The sequence below is a fragment of the Rana temporaria genome, chromosome 2 (assembly GCF_905171775.1).
Source record: "Rana temporaria chromosome 2, aRanTem1.1, whole genome shotgun sequence".
NCBI lineage: Eukaryota > Metazoa > Chordata > Amphibia > Anura > Ranidae > Rana > Rana temporaria.
Genome location: NC_053490.1, coordinates 245,046,060 through 245,067,445, shown reverse-complemented (window position 1 = coordinate 245,067,445; position 21,386 = coordinate 245,046,060). Strand labels below are relative to the sequence as shown.

At 39.1% G+C, this 21,386-nt stretch overlaps 1 protein-coding gene across 1 annotated transcript in view; it reads right to left on the bottom strand.

Annotated features, from left to right (window-relative positions):
* LOC120926622 (dynein beta chain, flagellar outer arm-like) overlaps positions 1–21,386 on the bottom strand; it is a 533,844-nt gene that overhangs the window by 148,484 nt on the left and 363,974 nt on the right. Inside the window, 2 exon segments of the mRNA XM_040336739.1 lie at positions 2,751–2,863; positions 14,093–14,210. Coding sequence (XP_040192673.1) covers positions 2,751–2,863; positions 14,093–14,210 — 231 coding nt within the window.

The window sequence follows — 21,386 nt, the reverse complement described above, 5'->3', positions numbered from 1 at the left end:
TGGCTCAACCACAAGGTTTTACCACCCCTACAACCACTAGTGTGAATGAGCCCTCAGTGTTACAGTGCATATTTCTGACATTTAAGATTTCCTTCTGATGTAAATTTGTTCAAGCAATGCTACACTGTATACAGCAACTAGTATCAGCTTCTGCTGAATTATCCCTTTTTAAGTCACTCCCACTGTTAGGGGCAACTTGACCATGACCATTATTTGCCACCATCTGCTACACGTACCGCAGTGCTTATTCTATGGCTCCATCTCAGATTCCTCAGGTCCTTCCCAATCTAATTTCAGTTTATACAAAACCAGATGTGGCTGAAGGATTTTTTTAAATGATTGTGTTGCGGTTTAAATGTATCCCTGAGACGCCAGATTGAGGCACAGGAAACAAAACATACTGTATAGGTACAAGAAAGCCCAGGTTTTGGTTAACCACTGCCCTATCATGTTTGGCCACACACACACTACCTCCTTGAAATGTCCCTCATTCTCAAGTTCAAAAGTTGGGAGGTATGGGTCTCTAGTACTAGTAGTGGATAGTTACATTCAAATGAACTTGTTTTGAAATGTAAAAGTGGAACTTTAGTGAGAAAATTACGTCCTGCTAGATCCTTTTCAGGCTGGCCCCTTTTGCAGGTATAGCTATGTATAACATTAAAAATGAGTGCCTATACTGCTTAAAATCCAGCAATACGCTGTCTCGCCTTGCTTGAATTTGTAGAAGTCAGTCTGCTGACAGCCTAGGTTTACTGCTGCTCAGGGGCTCTGGTCTTTAGCAAATTGGAGCCTCCAGCAAGAAGAAACAGCAACAATATTAGAGGAAGTTTGTAGCAGACAGCAATTTTGGTAACAGAATTATTAACGTGGAATGTATGTTACTTGCTAAAGAACATTATTTTTTGATCAAGTTGTTATGGGTAAAGTTACACTTTAAATACGTTTCACTGCTTATTTGAGTGGTGTCCCTTATCTCAAATGAGAGTTGGGAACATACATTAGAAGTTAAAGCCATGAAGATAACTCAGTCACCCTAATCCAATCACCGTAGTGTCATGTAATCTGTCACGGCAGATGTTGATTGTCGAAGACAGGATGGGAGGTATGAAAGTTTAAAAAGCACTCTAGTGTTTTTTAGTGCTGCATCACTCCTCCCACAACTCTACTGCTGTATATAAATAAATAGTGCACAACAATATAAACTAAAACCCTGTGCAATAAAGTATATTTAATAGACTAATAGATATTTGCTAATTTTACCCTTGTTCCTCCAATGAATATTAATCCCTTATACATATGTATATATGACACATATGTGATCCATACATATGTAAAAGTAAATAAACAAAAGGGTCCCTGACCTTTCCCAATATGTTTTGTCAAAGTGGACTTCATAAGGAGAGCTCCTGATGAAGTCCACTTTGACAAAACACATTGAGAAAAGTCAGTGATATCAGCATGCATGGGGATTATGCTTCTCCTTCTCAGAAAGACCAGGAAAGTGTTGTAATATTAATATATATTTGTATGCATTCTTGCATATTAACATTAACATAGCCCAGAGTCACTATCTGTCCCCTTTGATATGTGGAGTAAATCTTGTTTGGCTACTTCCCCCCTTTAATCAACAAGTCCCCTTAACACCCATTTGTCTGGAATGTTATATTAATAGAAAGGATGAGGAGGACTGGGCAAGGTAGCTGGGTCTGGTACAGCACCAGAAGATTTTAAGCACTTTTCTCTTGATTAAATTTAAGAAAAATAAAAACTTTTCCACTTTCCAGAATTCTCTGTGTTCCCTCTGTTTAATGCACTAATGTGGATTTCTGGTCAAAAGCCACCTGAGAATAGCAGATTGATTGAAAAATGTGTTTATTGCCTCTCAGGCCTCGTACACACGACCGGATCGATCCGCTGGGATTGATCCACGGATCAGTTCCAGCAGATAGATCCGGTCGTGTGTACGGCCTAGCGGACATTTTCAGGCGGATAAAAATCCAGCCGATGTATTCCCTGCAGATAAAAATTTCTTAGCATGCTAAGAAATCTATCCGCTGGAATCCAGTCCGGCGGACTGATCCGGTCGTCTGTACAGACTCACCGGATCAGTCCGTCCGCTCCCATCCCTCGCATGCGTCGTAATGATTCGACGCATGCGTGGAAGTATTTAACTTCCAGGGTCGCGCACGTCACCGCTTTATCGTCGCGGCGACGGCGCGGCCACGTCACCGCGGATGTATTCTGCGGGGATTTCGATCTGATGGTGTGTACAGCCATCAGATCCAAATCCGCCAGAGGATTTATCCGCTGGAAACGGTCCGGCGGACCGTTTCCAGCGGATATCCTCTCGTGTGTACAAGGCCTTAGGGAACAATAAAGACCTTTTATGATTTAAAGGTTATCTGTACTTGGTGAATCAATCCAAACTAAGGATACATGGATGGGTTAAAAGAGTGCATGCAATACCATAGTTACAGCACATTTTCTATTTGAATTGATTTTGATTAGATTGGTGTCTGTTATTAGATACTATATATTTATATGTGTATGGCCAACTTTAGTGTAGGAAGGATCCAATCGATACTAGAGAGAGGGAAAGTAGAAGCAAACATCTGCAGACCACAAGTGACAGCAATACACTCTGTTGCTATGCCATTGCCACTACGAACAAAAAACAACATACAAAAAAATGCAGTAGAAAGTGGGTGCCAGTGCACAAATGTAAAGAAATATATATTTTTGAACAGTACCTTTTAAGAAAAAATCCATTTCCTCCACTGTGATAGAATTTTTATTTTCTAATTGTTGCATAGAGAGAAACAATAGAGCACAGGCTTGTGTTCTGTGTTCCGGAAGCAGGCTCCTAAAATTGAAAGGATAAAAAGGTCATTTGGATCAGTTTGAGACAATATAAATATATGTAATTGCTCAGCCAACTATGGTCACATTTATATAAACCTGGTCAACAAGTTACATCATGTCTTTGACACCCTGATCCAAAACCACACTTGTACGCACATACCTTAGTCATCTATTTTAAACACTGGATTCCAATATATAATTGTGTAAGTTAAGGTATTTTGCTTAAAATTGAATAATTAAAGTCAGGTGTTTATAGCAAAACAACAAAAATTTTAACATCTGGCTAGCAGACGGCCTAGGAAGGGTTTGTATTTCGGGCCCCCTTGGGGGTCCCATCACCAATTTAACTGAATTGACACTAAAGCCTAGTACACACAATAAGATTATCAGATAAATGATCTTCTGTTATTTTTTTGGATGCTAATCTCCATATAGAAAAATAAAGTTACTAAAGTATGAAAATTCTCGTATGACCAAATAAAAATTTGGAAGTGATGCCATGTGCTGTAGTGTACTTGTATTGTATTTTTGGATGAAAACTGTGCTGATTAAATGAAAATCGTACGATCTGGTATCGTACAAGAATTTTTTTTTTGTGTTTGTCCCTGTGGAAAATTTTAGACGACAGCTGTGTACTAACGATCAGATTATCGTACGATCGATACGAAAGCGGTATTTTTTTGTACGATATTCTGATTGTGTATACGGGGTTTAAGGCTTTTGTGTGTATCAACTTGTGTCCTTACAAGGCATTTAAAACAGAACAAAAATTGAAAAACCTGCATAATTTAACCAAATTTCCTGTGAGCCTAGAATGGTAAAAAAAAAGCCTTGGGGAAAAGGGTAGGTATATGGTTATTATTTTATGCCTCAGGGGGAAAGGGGTCAGTCAATGACAGTCATGAGGGTTTAGATACTTATATACCAGAGTTCAGGTTTAGATAGATAACTACTTTTGTTTACAACGAACAACGAATGCTTTGAAGCACTGAAGTCATTCTTTCAGGCAACTTCGCTTAGCCCGTTCAGCAGTGACTTTCAATCTTCTAATCACAGATGTAAACAGTGATCAGTAGCTCTGGGAGCAGGGTGAATTAAGTTGTAAGAGAAAAACTTAAATGTGTTCAGTGATTCTGCTGTCACATGAATTGCTCAACATTGCTTACGCCAAAAAACATGAGATATTGGGAGAAAATCAAACTGCAAGTTTTTTTTCTCAGAAAGTTGAGGCCATTACTCCAGGGGAGCTTGCAGCTACAAAGGTCAGTGAGGGGTTGTTATGAAGCACTTTTACTGGTTGTTAAGTGTATGAAAAGTCTTGAAAACCCATAGCCTGGCAACAGTTCTACTTTAACCACTTCAGTTCCAGGTGCCATTTTAAATGGCATAAGGACAGAGACTATTCATTACAGTGTTGTTTTAAAAGGGCATCGGGATGCAGCAGCTCTGGCCAGCATATGGGCTGGTACAGCCAGCTATCAGTGGTAGCAGGATCCTGCACTAAGCACTGGAGCTGATCACTTCTGATCTTGCTCCACAGAACTCAGTAGGAGTAATTGTTTCCTATCACATCTGAATTGCGGTAACACTTAAAGTGGCGTGACATCACGCATGGCATCATGGCATTTCCTTCTAGTATGAAGGCATAAGCAGGAAAAAAAAAAAGACAAAATACAATATACATATTACGTTGAATTATTTCAGTACATGTTATTATCAGGTATATTAATGTTTTACATACAGTATAACACATTTAAAAAGCCTCACGACCTGGCATTTTATGGTGTAAGTATCAAATTCGTATGTGAATGCAAGTGAGTAAGTAAGTGAATGCAATGTAATTTGGAACTTTTGTGATCACAAACCTGTAAAAAAGCCATGTTGTGTTAATTTGTGTCCTTACCAATCTGACTGGATCATATCTGAATGTAGTCCTCACAATTTACGCAATCCAATTTCTTCCAGCGTCATGCAGCATCCAAAGAGAAAAAAAGCTGTCCTAAACTGAAATGCAACCTTCACTTTGACTATATGTGTAATCCCCCACGCTACCAGAAAATAAATGAAAATTAATATAATGTAACCAAATACAGTGAAAAAATTGCTGCAAATCTGGTGTTCACAATGCATGTAGTATCAATTGAAATGGATGGTGATTTTCGCAGTTCCTCAATATTCACAATATGATATAGAAACGATAATATATGATTCAAAAGCAAATGTACAAGTAACTGTGAATGAATAAACCAGCTAAGCCTTGAGTTGATATATTAAGAAAACATAGTCTGGAATCTGGAGATTGGATATCGTTATTTCCTACATTCACGGCATAGAATATGTAGTTTGGAGCCTGGAAGTTGGACACCTTCACCATTTTGGATCCTAAAGGTCACTTATTCACTACATAGAGGTGAGAGTTCTGTGAGCATTGAACAGTTGTGCAAAGGCACAGGATTTATTTTGTGGATAAACGTTTAATTAAAGGACTTTTTTATTCACTGACACTTGGACTTTTATAGATTCAATTAGCAATTGCACTTTTATTATTACTTGGTTTATTCATTCACAGTTACTTGGACATTTGCTTTTGAATCATATATTATCATTTTTTATTCTATATCACATTGTGACTATTGAGGAACTGCACAGATCACCATCCATTTCAAGCTTCACTTTGAGCCTAACCATTTCATTAGGTTACATAAAAATCACACGTATGTGGTATCAAAGTAGACTTGATGATTATATTTTGGGCTACATTCCTGGGGCTGTACTAATTACAATAAAGTTGCACTGTAAATTCACTATTTCTTCCCAATTAAGTCCCATACAATAAAAATATACAGTATTTATCGGCGTATAAAGTTTAAAGTGGAGGTCTGCCTAAAAGAAATATATTAAAAGCCAGCAGCTACAAATACTGCAGCTGCTGACTTTTAATAAATGGACACTTACCTGTTCAGGGTGCCCGCGTTTACACTAAGGTAAGAACAATAAGGCTCCATTTGAATCTGTGTGTTTCCAAAGGCATGGCAAACCACACAGAAAATGTGCAATTTGCCATGCATTTCAAAAACTCTGCAAATATGCATTGTGTTTGTGTTGTCATTACATGTTAAAGGCTCACCAAGTACACCAAAAGCATTAAAAACTGCAATAACGCACCACGCTCCACTCTACTCTACTCCACTCCGCTCAGGATCTGGAGCGCCTGTGGGCCGATTGTTGAGCATAAGTGAATGGGCTGCCCTATGCATGATGAGTGAAAACGCTCCAAAACATCCAAAACAAACGCATGCAGGAATGTGAGTTTTTGCTACATGGGGATATGAATGAGGCCTGACAACTGAGTGTCCTCATCCACTCCCTCCTATGTACTGGCCATAAAACCTCTGTACAATTTTCTTCAGATTTACCAGACCTATGTTAAACACAGCTTAACAATCCATTACATTTGTAACCACTCAGACAGGGCCTTGTACTACATGTGGTGAGGGTGGTGTGGTCCAGAGTGGTGAACACACTCTATCACACCCTCATCTGTTATGCAACAAGAAAGTTAAGGCTTCTGGGAGATGACCTACAGGAAGTGAATGCTGATACAAGCTACAGGAAGTGATGGAATCTGAAAATCTGTTAAAAAAATACAAATAATCTGACAACATTTTAAACATCCTGCGGACAAGGTAAGTAAAAGAAAAGCACATTGGGGTGGCTGGGCCAGAAATGGCACTGAAAAGCGCTTCTATTTATCATAAAAACTGAAATTCTGCCCGAAAAGGCAAACTTATACTTTTAAAGTCAAAAGAAACCTGGAATGTAGGCTTTAAGTAATCATGTAGGCAACATTTTCCATGTAAAGCAGAACTACACTGTATTTGAGCACCATAAACCAAAATTTCTATTTGATTTACTTTAAATATTCAAATAGAGAGAAATCACTTTGAAAAACACCCCCTAGTTTTTATGGCTGTGGGGTAGGGGAGATGATTCGTGTAGCATTTGCTTCACGGAATCCATCTGCCCTTAGTTCAGGCATGCAGGCAGAAGGGTTAATGGGATGTATGACATAATTTACCTAGGTCTGAAAACCAGAAAGTAAAAAAATATAATTATATATAAAAAAAAGTAAAGTTTAACACAAGTAAATATGATATACTTTCATATCTATTTACTAACGCTAGCAGCATAAAGACTAAACATAGTCAATGTTGAGTGAGAGAGTAAAGTTGCACTTTAAGAAGCCCCACTGAGGGTCACTGGCATTATTTACAGCAATGCCTGTGTTATTTGCTTCAATGGGTGTAATGTCTCTAGCACAAAGTCAAGGTGTGCTTCTTTGCAAGCCTTTTTGTTGTTGTTTTTTTTCCATATCAGCAGTGTACGATAAGCAGCTGGCAAAATAAATAATTTATTTCATGCTCACTTGGGGGCCTCCTGCTAGCTGTAGGGCTCCAGGCAGCTGTTTGCTGCTAGTGCCATAGATCGGTAACTGTCAGGGATACTACTGTTTTCATTGACTTTTACAAATGAAACTCTTAAGAATACTTTATAATGACAGGTACCGTAAGGAATATGTCAAGTGTAAATGTGACTGCAGTACATCTATTGGTGGTTTCTGAAATTTTTTTTCTTGAATGCAGCATTTACCTCAGCCATATCACATGGTTTGGAGGACTGAAAACCTTTTTTATAAATTTCCTTCAAGAGCTTCATGGTATTCAGACAGTTGTGTCAACTTATCATGCATTGTTTGGTATTTTACCTGGCTTTGTAACTTCCAATGTATTCTGTAAATAAAAGAGGCCACAAGCTTCTCTATATACTGCATGTTGAGACAATGACAGCATCAGAGGATATCCAATATTAAATATGGAAACTCTAATGCATAATTATTTTAATCAAACAGCTTTACTTAAGACTTTAATTGCAAAAGTACTCCAGATATAAATCTACCCTTCAGGTGAAACAGAAGGCCTGGAGCCTTTCTACGCAAAATTATATTAAAAAAAAAGAGTGGTATCTGCTTAGTCACAGGTTTTATCAAATGTTTACTGTATTTCATCTGCACATTTCACCAAAATACCTTAGCAACCCACTTGGTTATACACAAGCCAAAAAAAAGATATTTATGTCTGTGCCATCTGTTGTTCTATTTTGTTATTCAATGTGGACATACAGGTTTTTTTTCCAAAATATAATTAATTCAAAAATTAAAGCGGTCCTCCACCCTAAAGTGGAGTCCCGCTGATCGGAACCCTCCCCCCCTCCGGTGTCACATTTGACACCTTTCAGGGGGGAGGGGGGTGCAGACACCTGTCTAAAGACAGGTATTTGCACCCACTTCCGGCCACACGCTACGGGCGAAAGACGGGCATTCCGTCACATCCCGTCTGTCGCCCGTTGTGTGCTGGGAACACTCGGCTCCCAGCACACAGCGTGTGAGCCAATCGGCGGGCGCAGCGCGACTCGCGCATGCGCCGTAGGGAACCGGGCAGTGAAGCCGCAGCGCTTCACTTCCTGGTTCCCTCACCGTGGATGGAGGGGGGAGCAGCAGGGTGACGAGCGATCGGCTCGTCATCTGCTGCGATCACCGCTGGACTCCAGGACAGGTAAGTGTCCTTATATTAAAAGTCAGCAGCTGCAGTATCTGTAGCTGCTGGCTTTTAATATATTTGTTTAGTGGCACATCCGCTTTAAGATGAAATAGACTTATCTCTGCTTGATATTATCCCATATACAGTGCATACATAGTAGATACACATTTCTGGCCTCAAAAATGGGTTTTCTACCACTTCACTTTTTTTTTTTCTTGTCTTGGTAAATAGGTAAAAAGGCATATCATATTTACTTTAACATTTCTTCAGTTGGTTGATTGCCTTCTTGTGCTGGCCATGGCTGTCCGCTTCATAGGGCAGGGGGGGGGTGATCCCCCTCCTGGAATCGAGAAGCGGTGCTACACACTGCGGGGTGTCAGGCCGGCACCCCCTGTGAGTGAAGTGGAGGGCAGCCCAGGCAGTGCAATAGAGCAGTGACAGGGCAGCCAGGGAGAGCCAGAAGAGCCTATTTGTGAGCGCGTGTGGGGGCCCGGGCCGGGTGTGGAACGTACTACTATCTGGAGTGACATCCAGAGCTTCTAGAGCTGGCCGAGCGATGCGGAAGAGAGAAGACACTCTCTCTCCTCCTATACTGCAGGAGGAGAAAGAGACAGTGAGCAGCACTGAACAGAGGAAGGGACTGCTGGAGTTAACCAACATGTGATAGGTTGCTAGGTGGTCTTAGCAACCAATCATTATCTTTGGTAATATGAAAAATTCTGTGTGAAGGGATCCAGATGTCCACGGTGCTGTGTGAAGTGGTCCAGAGTTGCAGGGTGCTGTGTGAAGGGTTCCAGAGGTGCAGGGTGCTGTGTGAAGGGATTCTTAGGTGCAGTTTGCTATGTGAAGGAATACAGAGGTGCAGGGTGCTATGTGAAGGGATCCAGAGGTGCAGGGTGCTGTGTGAAGGGGTCCAGAGGTGCAGTGTGCTGTGTGAAGGGATCCAGAGGTGCAGGGTGCTGTGTGAAGGGATCCGGAGGTGCAGGGTTCTGTGTAATGTAAAGGGGTCCAGTGGTGCAGGGTGCTATGTAATGTAAAAAGGTCCAGTGATGCAGGGTGCAGTGTAATATAAAGGGGGCCAGTGATGCAGGGTGCTGTGTAATGTAAAGGGGTCCAGAGCTGTGGGGTGCTGTGTAATGTAAAGAGGTCCAGAGCTGTGGGGTGCTGTGTAATGTAAAGGGGTCCAGAGCTGTGGGGTGCTGTGTAATGTAAAGGGGTCCAGAAGTGCAGTTGTGTAGAGGGGGTACACAGTAGTGACAGAGATATTGAAAGATGCAGGGTGCACAGTGGGGTGTTTTTACATTTTAATGTGGAGGGGTCGCTTTAACCCCCGCTAGCAGACAAAGATAGGGTAAGATGCGACTGTGTATCGCCACTGCCAAAGCGCCCCCCCCCCCCTAAAAATTTCAGCAGACACCCATGGTGCTGGCTTTCATTAGCTGAGCTTTCATGGATTCCTCATTCATTTATACATAAACTAGTGTAAAGTATTGGACCCGTGATCTGTGGATTGCAGATGCAATGCCAGGTTCCTGCAAACACTGTTGACAGGAGTGTTCAGGAAGTATCAGTAAACTACGAGGGTGCTGATCAGCTCTCTGGTAGTTCATTGAGAACTACAAGCCATCTGCTGCAGTGGAAGATGGCACTTATAGTTCATTCATTCACAGATTCCTGCTGCCACAGAGAAAGCGGGTTGAGGGAGGTGAGGAGGAGGACGCTGAACATGTTACACCCTAAATACAGGTGCAACATGTTCAGAAGGTGTACAATCCTTTAACCACTTAAGCCCCGGACCAATATGCAGCTTAATGCCCAGAGGTGTTTGGCTCCCAAACAAAATTTGCGTCCTTTTCTTCCCACAAATAGAGCTTTTTTTTAATGGTATTTGATTGCCTCTGAGATTTTTATTTTTTGCGCTATAAACAAAAATAGAGCGACATTTTTGAAAAAAAAAAAATATTTTTTACTTTTTGTTATAAGAAAAATTGAATAAACTAAATTTTAGTCAAACATTTGGCCAAAATGTATTCAGCCAAATGTCTTTAGTAAAAAAAAATCGCAATAAAAAAAAAATTAGCTTCCTAGCGGCAACAGTGACACTAATACAGCGATCAGAAAAATGATCGCTTAGTGACACTGGCAATAGGGAGTGAAAAGGTTAACTAGGGCGGTGATCAAGGGGTTAAAACTTTATTAGGGGGGGTACGGGGCTACCCTGGACCTAACACTAACTGGCTGTTACAATAACTGTCACACTGACACTAAATGCAGTGATCAGTACATATATGATCACTGCATTCAGTGACAGTGTGACAGGGGGTGATCGGAAGGGGTTAAATGTGCCTATGTGTACTGGTGTCAGTGTAGTGTTAGGTGCGACTTACTGTGACTCTTCTCTCATCTCGGCGGTTTGAAAATACCGCTGAGATGAGAGCTGCATCACTTCCTCTGCCTATGTTTACATTTTACAGGCAGAGGAAGTGACACGGCGGCGGCTCATAGGATTGGCTGGAAGCGATCACGAGGGGGCGGACAGAAACGAACAGCTGTCCCCTTGAGTAGGAATGCTCCCGGAGGTAAGCCGCCCGCCGCACGCAGCGGAGGGGGTCCCGATCGGACCCCCGACCCGCTAGAAGGCAGGGATGTATATATACTCCCATCTGCCTGTACGTGCCATTCTGTGGACGTAAATAGTCATGCGGCGGGCGTTAAGTGGTTGAGTAACACAATATTTTGCTCATAAAAGTTGTCGTCCTATCGTGACAGTAGTCCCATCTATGATATTTCCACAATCTACTACAACAATATTATACATACAGTATTTATGGCAAGACTACATATAAGAGCGTTTGGGAGATAGCTAAGAGTAAAGAGGCTTATAGGAAAAAAAATTGAGCAAAATAAAGGATTATTGTGGAAAGACAGCTATGACAGTAGGGTATGGAAAGCACATCAATATAACTGGAGTCTAGCTTTAATACTGTATGCTCTGTACTAACCATGCAGAGTTCATCTCAATGTTATTACTGTTTTACATGCTACTGTATACAAATGCATTTTGCAGGTGATGTGTGTTTATTTTATAGGGTAATTCTCCTCTTGAGCACTATGTAAATGAGCGCAGTATTAAGGATAAAGCTAATTTTATCCTCTTGTGTGTCGTAGGTATAATATGCCTTAGCCTTTTATTAATATAATGTGTTCCATAAATGAGCATTAAGAGAGAAGATAACATTCATTAAGTAGTTTTACAGCACGTTATTGCTCATATGATTTGATGCACATAATATAAACATGCAATACAGTAAGAAACAGGGAAGGATAAAATAATACCATAATTTTAGTATAAAATACTAACACGAAGATAAAGTCTTGCCAGGTGACCTAATTTTGTTTTCTGACTTTTTATGCTTAATTTTCTCGGGTGCTAATTTGCTTAGCACTGTGCATCAAGTAGTAAACAAGTGAAAAAAGTCAATAATGTTTTCGTCTATTGTTGAATATCAACAGGTTTGACCATCTAAATGCTCTTTCTAGTCACTTCACTGTCTACATGCCTGCAGTAGAGGAACTGCCACATGTTTTTTCTCTCGCTGGATTGAGATCTGGCTCAGGTATGTATAAAGGAAGGGGGGGGGTAATAGTGCACCCTAATGCCTTTAGAACCACCTTAAAATCATAACTAAACCCACCTATCATTTACAGACAAGGAAGCTGCCACCATAGCCTTTGTTTTGTCTATAGTTGCCATGGTGTGACAAGTGATCGGCAATGATACCAGCCATTTGATGGCATGACAGTTCAACTGAGAGCCAACATAAGCACAACAGTATCTGCAACAGTTAGCATCCAACACATGTTCTGCTTTAAGCATCGCCCTTTCATTCAACAAGTGGTCCTTAAACTTCTAACATAGCAAGACAGAAATCAAGGGCCAGTCTGGACACAGAATCCTTTGATATTTAGCACAATCTAGTGGACAAATACAGTATTTTTTGTTTTTAATAAATGAAAAACATGCATTCAGTACAGGAAATAGCCTAATAACATTTGTATTTTGCCCAATTCCCACAGAACATTTATGCACTTTCACTGGGCAAATTGCTAGGTCTTTTTTTATGATTATACCCCTTTGCATTGTGTATATATTTGTTCTCATACACAGGAGTACTAAACTGTTCCTGCACTGACAATCCTACCATATATTTAGTCAGAGATTATATGCAGGATAGTTTAAGCATCTGCCTAGGGCCCATAACTTCCAGCAGGAGAGATTTCAGACTGTACTGGAAACCATAGTCTTGATTACTGAAAGTGAAGTGCAAAATTACCCAAGGCCAGAGGTCTCCTCTCAAGTGGAGTACTTCCTAACTCATCACCAATCTAAGAGGCATCTTCTTCACTGTAAGGGGTACTTCTCCACTGGCCACCAACGTAAGGGTACATTTTTCCACTGACCACCAACTTAAGGGTGCATTTCTCCACTGACCATCAATGATTAAATGCACCCCTCTACTAACTAGAGAAGAGCTACTAATAGAGATGAGTTTAAGGCTTGTGAACCTTTGTGAACCTTGACCATTCAAGTCTTTAGATTAGAGTCCAAACATTAGGCATTACTACCGCTTTCCACTGTCAATGGCTGTTAAAGTTATATGTGAACCATCACCTTGTAACGCAATCTATACATTGTCTTCTTTTTTTTACATAGGAGATGGTTTACTAAAATTGGTGCAAAATCTGGTGGAACTCTGCATATAAAAAATCAGCTTCCAGTTTGTTTGTTTTTTGTTTTTTTGATCAAAACTTAAAGTGGTTGTAAATGTAAGCTTTTCCTTTGTAAATGTCCCCTTCACTATGCTACTTTACGTGGTAAAGATGTGCTCCAATGCATATTTTTACCAATGCCTTGGCTATTAGCCATTAAAATAGAGAAAATTGATTTGACAGATTTGAGTTTCATTGACTTCAAAGGGGTTCAAATTCAGCATTCGAACGTTTGGTATGTTTGGCTGAACCTCAGCAAACCAGTGTATGTTTAACCCATCTCTTCTGACCACAGATATATGGGTGCATTTCTTCACTGACCACCAAAGTAAAATATAATCTTTACTCTAAACACCTGTGTAAGAAGGGATTTCAAAATTGATGACTAATGTATGACAGCACTACTTATGAGGTTTTATCCTTTTCACTAGCTATGAAATGTACAGAAAGCTTTTATTAGTAGCCTGCTCACTGACTATCAATGAGAAGGGGTAGATATAGGAGTGGTGCACAGATCACCATAAGCACCAGTAGATAGGAGGTATAAATAAATAACAATCTTGGCCTCTGACCACTAGTAGTAATATGAATATTTATTAGGGAACCAAGCACCAGGGTTCACATGAATGTCAAATATATGTGTTCCTAGTAAGCTGGGGGAGCGGGGGGGGGGTGGGTTATAAATTAAATGCAGCTCTGGCCCAAAGATAATTGAAACTGTTAGTGCACCTATTATTGATTTTCAGCACTCTGCATTTTTAAATGAGAAAACTCAACTATGAAAATGTTATAGTCATCCTGGGTCCATACCCTGTTCTATATATAAAATATATATCTATTTATAAAATTAAGAGAATACTCACTCAATCATAAGCTGGTATACAGCTTGGGTTAACTGATCCATTATCTTTCTCATCTGAACTGAAGATCGAAGGGAGGCACTTAGGTCAGTCTGGTTGGTGAGTAATTGGGTTTCAGAATCTGCCATGAGAAAAAGAGGGGTTAGTTTGACCAGATTTTATTTCACTAGATAGAATAGAAAGCCTTTATTGTCATTGTATAAAAAAGTACAATGAAACGTGAATGCCACTCCTGAAACAATGCTGTAAAAACATAAACATGACACAACACCCCACAATGGCCCTCCCCAACCCAGATAAATGAATAACCAAAATAATAACTATAATTAAAATATTAATTACCACTTTAAAATGTAACACTAGACTATAAGTCTATTTACCATTATCATAGATGCACACTGTTGTACTAATCCCAAGTATTAATTACTTAAAGACAAAAAAAAGGGAATATCCACTATTTGTTTGCATTATATTACTTGGAAAAAATCTCTAAATCTGGTTGTCCCTATTTTAATATTCCTGCACCTACCAGAGGGCATCAATTCAAATAGATATGGCCTAAATGCAAAGGATCTTTTGCAATAATGTTCTGCTCTACGAAAACAGCAGGAGTAACTGAATAAATCATCCAAAATAAGTTGACAGCAAATCAGTTTCTGTGTAGTGCTTTTAATTTGCTGAAGAACCTGTCTGCTATTGAGAAATGGAATATCACACCAAAATATAGTACTCCAGTATGTCCTCAATAGTAGAGCAGTAAAATGTCACCAACAGCTTAGGTCACCAGCACTTAGGAGGAAAGTTATTGTAGAAATATGACAATTCTGCACATTATAACATACCGTAATAATAAGATGTGCTAGATGCTATGGAGGTTTATCAAATGGCTGATTGAGAATCTATTTTAACTTGTATAAGGACCCACTCATACGCATACCATATGCGTTGGGCTGAGTTGGGCAGTGTTGCCCAGCACAGCCCCACAGAATTAACAAGGAGCTTTGCCTTATATCCTATTGTTTCTGTTCACAGTGATGACTAGGACATTACTGTACTTGTTGACAATGTTCTTAGACTGGAAAATTAAACCTAATGCAATCACATGATCAACCATATATCATTTTTTTCTAGTCAGAATCTAACAAGAGAATCCTCTGACAACCAAACTGCGTATCATTTGCATATAAGGAGGATGTTGTTAGCGAAGGTCACAACAAGTATTGAGCTATAATGGCTATTACTTGAGAATGCAAGTGAAGTTTATTCGGCCCTATAGCCTAAGATTGTATGACTTGTTTTGTACTGTCCCTCCCCATGTTTTCGAAGCCTTGCTGAAAATATGCAGACTGATGAATCATTAATATTCAGTATGGTAGCTGTTCATGACAATCACCAGCCTATTTTGTACATTTAGTAATATAAAAACAGTACAATCTCCAATAACTGCCTATGTTATTTAAAAAACTATAAAAGCCATGAAAAGTCTATTCATTTATTAAACAATGCAATAAGCAGTATCTTTCCCCAGCAGTGCAAAGGTCAATAGTATTCCATTCAGCAATAATAAAACAATTGGTAAATTATAGGTGTGCAGTCTGCTATTAATAATCCAGGAAACGCTGAATGAATTAATAAATAACTGTGAAGTTGCACACAAGAAAAGAGATGGACTGAGATGCATGTAAATTAATATCAGCAAAACACAAACTTACTATAGCAGTAAAGAAGCAGAAAAGATGCTATGTTAAGCAATAGTTACAGCATATCATTAGTTCCAAATCAATCCAGTATCAAATAAGCATATTACAAAAGTCAACAAATCAAATAATAGAGGGTCAAGCTGAAATTTACATTGCATTCATTGAAGGGCCAAAGGCTGCTCAACTGTACTTCAACCCCCTTCTGCCAACACACATATGCAGTGCACACATATGCAGCCTCCCTGAAGTGGGTATTTTTCTGTTGGGATGCATATGTGCGCACCTGGGTATGTGCTGGGAGCACCCAGCACAGAGACCAAGCTGTCACCTACAGCTCCGGGTCTCCTACTAATGATCAGGAAAGGGTAAGCAGCTCAGCCCTTGTTCCCCAATGTATATATTATACATTTTTTTGTGTCAGGTCTGATTGAATGAATTTGTTTGTGCCTGTCAAATCTGTTTAATTACTGATTGTATGTTAATTAATTTCAGAATTTCTCCTGACGAAGCGACAACTGGCCGCGAAACTAGTAGAGGCATTTGCTGTGACTCCTACCTCCACCGTGATTTTCCCTTCTTGGGGATCAATAGTTTGGTGACACGTGTGGTCTGTCAGTGTTTTTATATTGTATATTTTTGTTTGTGTTTTACTTGATGTTGCATTAATAAAAATGTATATTTTTTCATATATGTATCTACATATTTGAGTTTATCTATTTACCTGTACCGCAATAGTCCAACTGCCCCTGTTCTCTCTGTGTTTTTGGTTTTGGCGACCAAAAGTCCTATCTCTATTCAATACTAATGATCAGGAGCTGGGAGGAATCACTCTCAATCAGACCAGAATTTACTCTACCATTCCTACACAGATGATACCCAACTCTACTTTCGCATCAGCAACAAAAAGGATCATTATCTCGGACTAGAGGATGGCCTTACTTTGATAGAAAATTGAATGACAGAGAGTTACCTTAAACTCAATGGCTCAAAAACAGAACTTCTTCTGCTCAACGCCAACCGAAAGAGACCTACCACAATAACATGGACACCCCCGCCCATTCTGGGACAAACCATCACCCCCAGCACCAAAGTCAAAAGTCTCTGAGTCACTTTTGACTCCGAAATGACAATGGATGCGCAAATAAGCTCAGTAGTCAGTGGATCCCACCATCTGCTGCGCCTTCTACGTAGACTCATTCCTTTTATCCCAAAAGAAGACATAGCAGTCGTGGTAGGAACGATAATCAATTCCAGACTCAACTATGCAAACGCCCTTTACCTCGTACTCCCAAAGTACCAAAATGCTTGTCTACAAGTCGTCCAGAATACGGGGGCACGTCTTGTAACAGGTAAAAAACCCTGGGAATCAATCTCTCCCTCCCTGAGAATAACGTTTAAGGCAGTCTGCCTAACACACAAATGTGTACAAGGAAGCGCCCCCCGATATCTATGTGAAAAATTTAAATGTCACAACCCCAATCGCATTCTTCGTTCTACCAACCAAAATCTACTCCCAGATACCCAAGGCCAGATACAAGTCCAAAGGAGTACGAAGATTTGCAGTCCAAGGACCTAGACTATGGAACGCTTTACCAACCAGCATCCAAACTGAAGTGAATCACCAAGCCTTCAGAAAAGAACTCAAAACCCATCTATTCGGAAGGCAACATGTAGGAGGAAATGGATACCAAGCGCCCCAAGGCGATTCAGTTCGCATGTGTTGCGCTATATAAGTTTTTCACTCATGCACTCACTCACTCATTACATTATCTCTATGATTGCCTGTAATTGGCTATCACATTGATTAGTCACGTTAGAGCTCACTCATGTATACTTACTCCTTGTGGAGAAAATGATACATCGTAACTTTTTGTACTTGCTAGAGGAGAAGTTTGTAAAAAAATTAAAAAGGAAGATGTGGGGAAAAAAATAAAAATAAAATAAAGATAAAATAACTGTTTAATCTAGGTCAGTATCAGTGTCTGGGTTAGGGTCAAAGACCATGGTCCAGATCAAAGGTCAGGGCCAATCATCAAGGCCAGTGCGTTTTAAGTAGGATTAAATATAAAGCCATTTTTGTTTAGTATCAGCATTGTTGTGTTTTAGATAGGATTAAAAAAAGCAAAATTAGCAAAACTATTACCATTTTGTGTCAGTTTTCCAAATAATATAAAAAAAAATCAGGAAATGTCTATTACTATTTACTACCAAATTACACAGGTTAACTAACGCGTGCCAACATTGCTAAACTAGTTTAAGATAATTAGAATTGGGCTTTAACTAGAATTTAAAAGTAATGGCAATGGGGTTAATTTACTAAAACTGGAGAGTGCAAAATCTGGTGCAGCTATGCATAGAAACCAATCAGCTTCCAGTTTTTTTGTCAAAGATTAATTGAACAAGCTGAAGTTAGAAGCTGATTGCCTATCATGAACAGCTGCCCCATATTTTGCACTCTCCCGTTTTAGTAAATCAACCCCAATGTGTTAAGAGCATGCTGGAAACTCTCTGTATGTTTTGATTGCCATTTGAAATTACCATGTAACTGACATGCACTGTCTCTATTTGTCATGCATGAAAAAGGAAAATAATTGACAGCTTGCTTCTAAAATATGATAAAACAGATGTCTTTTACATTTTTGCAAGTGGAAGCTCAAGATTAGTCATACATAAATAGATTTCTCTCTGCATTTCCCCCAATTAATAATATATATATATATATATATATATATATATATATATATATATATATATATATATATATATATATACACAGTACTGTATATAAAGTATGCCTTGCATGTTATCCCACTGTATGTGATCTGACTGTGTGTACTCTGCCTGTATGTGCCTTTTTAAGAAATATTCTGATTGGGTGTTTAATCTCTGCATGTTCTCAGACTATCTGATATGAATGTGAGTGATCTGTCTAAGTGGGCTCCAAATCCAATTTTTACTTTATTAAAATACATAATGTCAACTTATTCCACAGTGCGGAAATGAAATCTGAATTTGTATTTACTTAATTTACTCAATAACATGCAAGAAAGATTGCTATTTTTTAAAATTATCCTAAATGTCTAGGTGCAAAAAGAAAGTAAAAGTTTAATTGGCTAAGCATAACATGTAGTACTTTAGCTAGGCCTTTTGGCTGTCCATACACCTCTTTTCTACAATGTTCAGTTTATTACAGGCATACCCCACTTTTAAGTACACAATGGGGTTTATTTACTAAAGCTGGAAAGCGCAAAATAAGGCCCACTTCTGCATAAAAACCAATGAGCTTCCAGGTTTTATTACCAAAGATTAATTGAATAAGCTGGGGTTAGAAGCTCATTGGTTTTTATGCAGAAGTGGGCCTTATTTTGCGCTTTCCAGCTTTAGTAAATAAACCCCATTATGTACTTAAAAGTGGGGTAAGCCTATATCTCTGTTGTGCAAATACCCGACCTGGGAGGTGGCAGTAATAATTAAAAGAGGGAAACAAAGTCAAAATTTTTAAAGTTTGCAAGCCGGCAGAAAAGGCATGCAATTCAAATAAACCTACTTGCCTGCTTGCAGTCTTTTCAGAATGTACACTCAGTGAAGCTCAGTTTACTATCTGGCACAGACCCTAAGCACTAAGATGACCAAACTCTTGTACACACGCAGAGGTGAAATCGTTCTGTGCCAGCAGCCCAGTACTAGGAAGAAGCCAGGTAGAAGATGTTGGTGATGATGAGGGATGTCTAATCATTGAAGGAAAGGTAACTAGTGGACTTTAGTTCCCCTTGAAACCTTAGTTCACTTTAAATATCTAATCATGTACAAAGTTAAGAGTTAAAGAGTTAAGAGTTAAAGAGTTAAGAGTTAAAGAGTTAAATATGAATTTCCAGTTCAAATGATTTGATGAATTTCAGTGGACTAAGTGAATTTTCTACTGCTTTAATAAATCAACCCATGTGCATGAGGTTGGGCAGTTGACAGGGTAGTACCAGTTAGATTCCAGGTGACCTCTGATCCCCAACACTTAAGCTGAAGTGACAGCAGACCCAAACAAAGAGTATAACGTTTAACCAAGGGTCTAATATTAATTTTTCATGAGTAATGCTACAATATTACAATAATTTAGTTCTGCATACTCAGATTCTTGCAGGGCAGGATATTAAGATTCAGCAAGCTGTGTTTGCATAAAATAACATTAATAAAAAGCAGAGATTTTCATTTATTCAAATGTTAATAATAATGAAAATCTAAATATTAAATATACTTTTTTGCCCTCAGTTCAGTGGCTTGTAATGTTATTTACCTTTACAGTGATATAGGCAACTTTTCATGAAAATTACTTTGCAGTCTTCATTTAATTTAACTAATTTATTATTGTATCCTGTTCAACAATTGCCAATCAAAGCAGTATTTGAGTGTTTCACATACAGACATTTTTGCCAAGCTCTCCACTAAGCATTATTAGTAGTTCCACAGCACACCCTGACGTTTGCTAGCGGCTGCACTTTTCAGATAAATTCTCAATGATTACACAATTACGGTCACATTTCTTTTACCTTCCTCTTATTCTACTGCCTCAAAGGAGCAATAAAAGTGGAAATCACTCCTCAGTCCTTCGTGGTACATTGAGTATAATCAAGAAAAGTCTGGGTACTTTAATCAACTGTATTACTTGTTATATACTGTAGTTCATCTATCCATGTGAAAGTTATGCATTTACTGCTCAACAGTGTTTTGTTTTTCTGAAGAATATCATTCTAGCTTATGTGTTTACTTTTCAGAGCTCAACCCTGGAATCTGGTGCATCAACAAACAATTAGAACATTTTCAAATAAGGAGTTGCATTTGCCTAGGAAATTTTTTACATATAAAATCACCAAAATAATTTCTACAATACTTAGAGAACACAACCCATTTTATTTCCATAAAACATTTACACTATTAAAAGTTAACCCATTATTTTAAGTGTAATAAACAAAAATTTAACTTAATATAGCTTACCCGTCCTTAGTTAAGGTTTCTTTTCAGGTTTTCAGTTTTCTTGCCTTATTTTCATGTTGTAATCATGCGAATAACAAACTTTATGCCCCAGGGTGACTATACTTAATCACTGCATATGACATGATGCCATATTTATGCCTCTCTACCTCAGCCAATCAGAGGAAGCCTTGTACTCATTCATAAAATACAAGGCTTCCTGTGAAGGACTTCCTGTCCTGCTGATGCTATAAATACATGTTATACAGCACAAACGGCCACTGAAAATGTTACTGAAAGAATTAGTTGATTTGAATAAGCTTGATCCAAAATTACTACTGTATTTATTGGCGTATAACTCACTTTTTCAAACTGCAAATCAGTTGAAAATAGCGTGTGTGTGTTATTCGCCGATACTGCAATTTGGGCTGCCTCGGAGAGAACGGGGAGGGGGGGTGGGACGAGTGCCATCAGATTGCATACACCAGAATCTCCTGTTTACTCAGCAGCCTCTGTAATAGGAAGTCCCGTCTCTTGGGCTGGTATTGGACCAGTGTTCTGTCTATTATAGAAGCCAGTCCCGGGGGGCGGGACTATATTAAAGAGGCCGCCGAGTAGACAGGAGATTTTCGCTG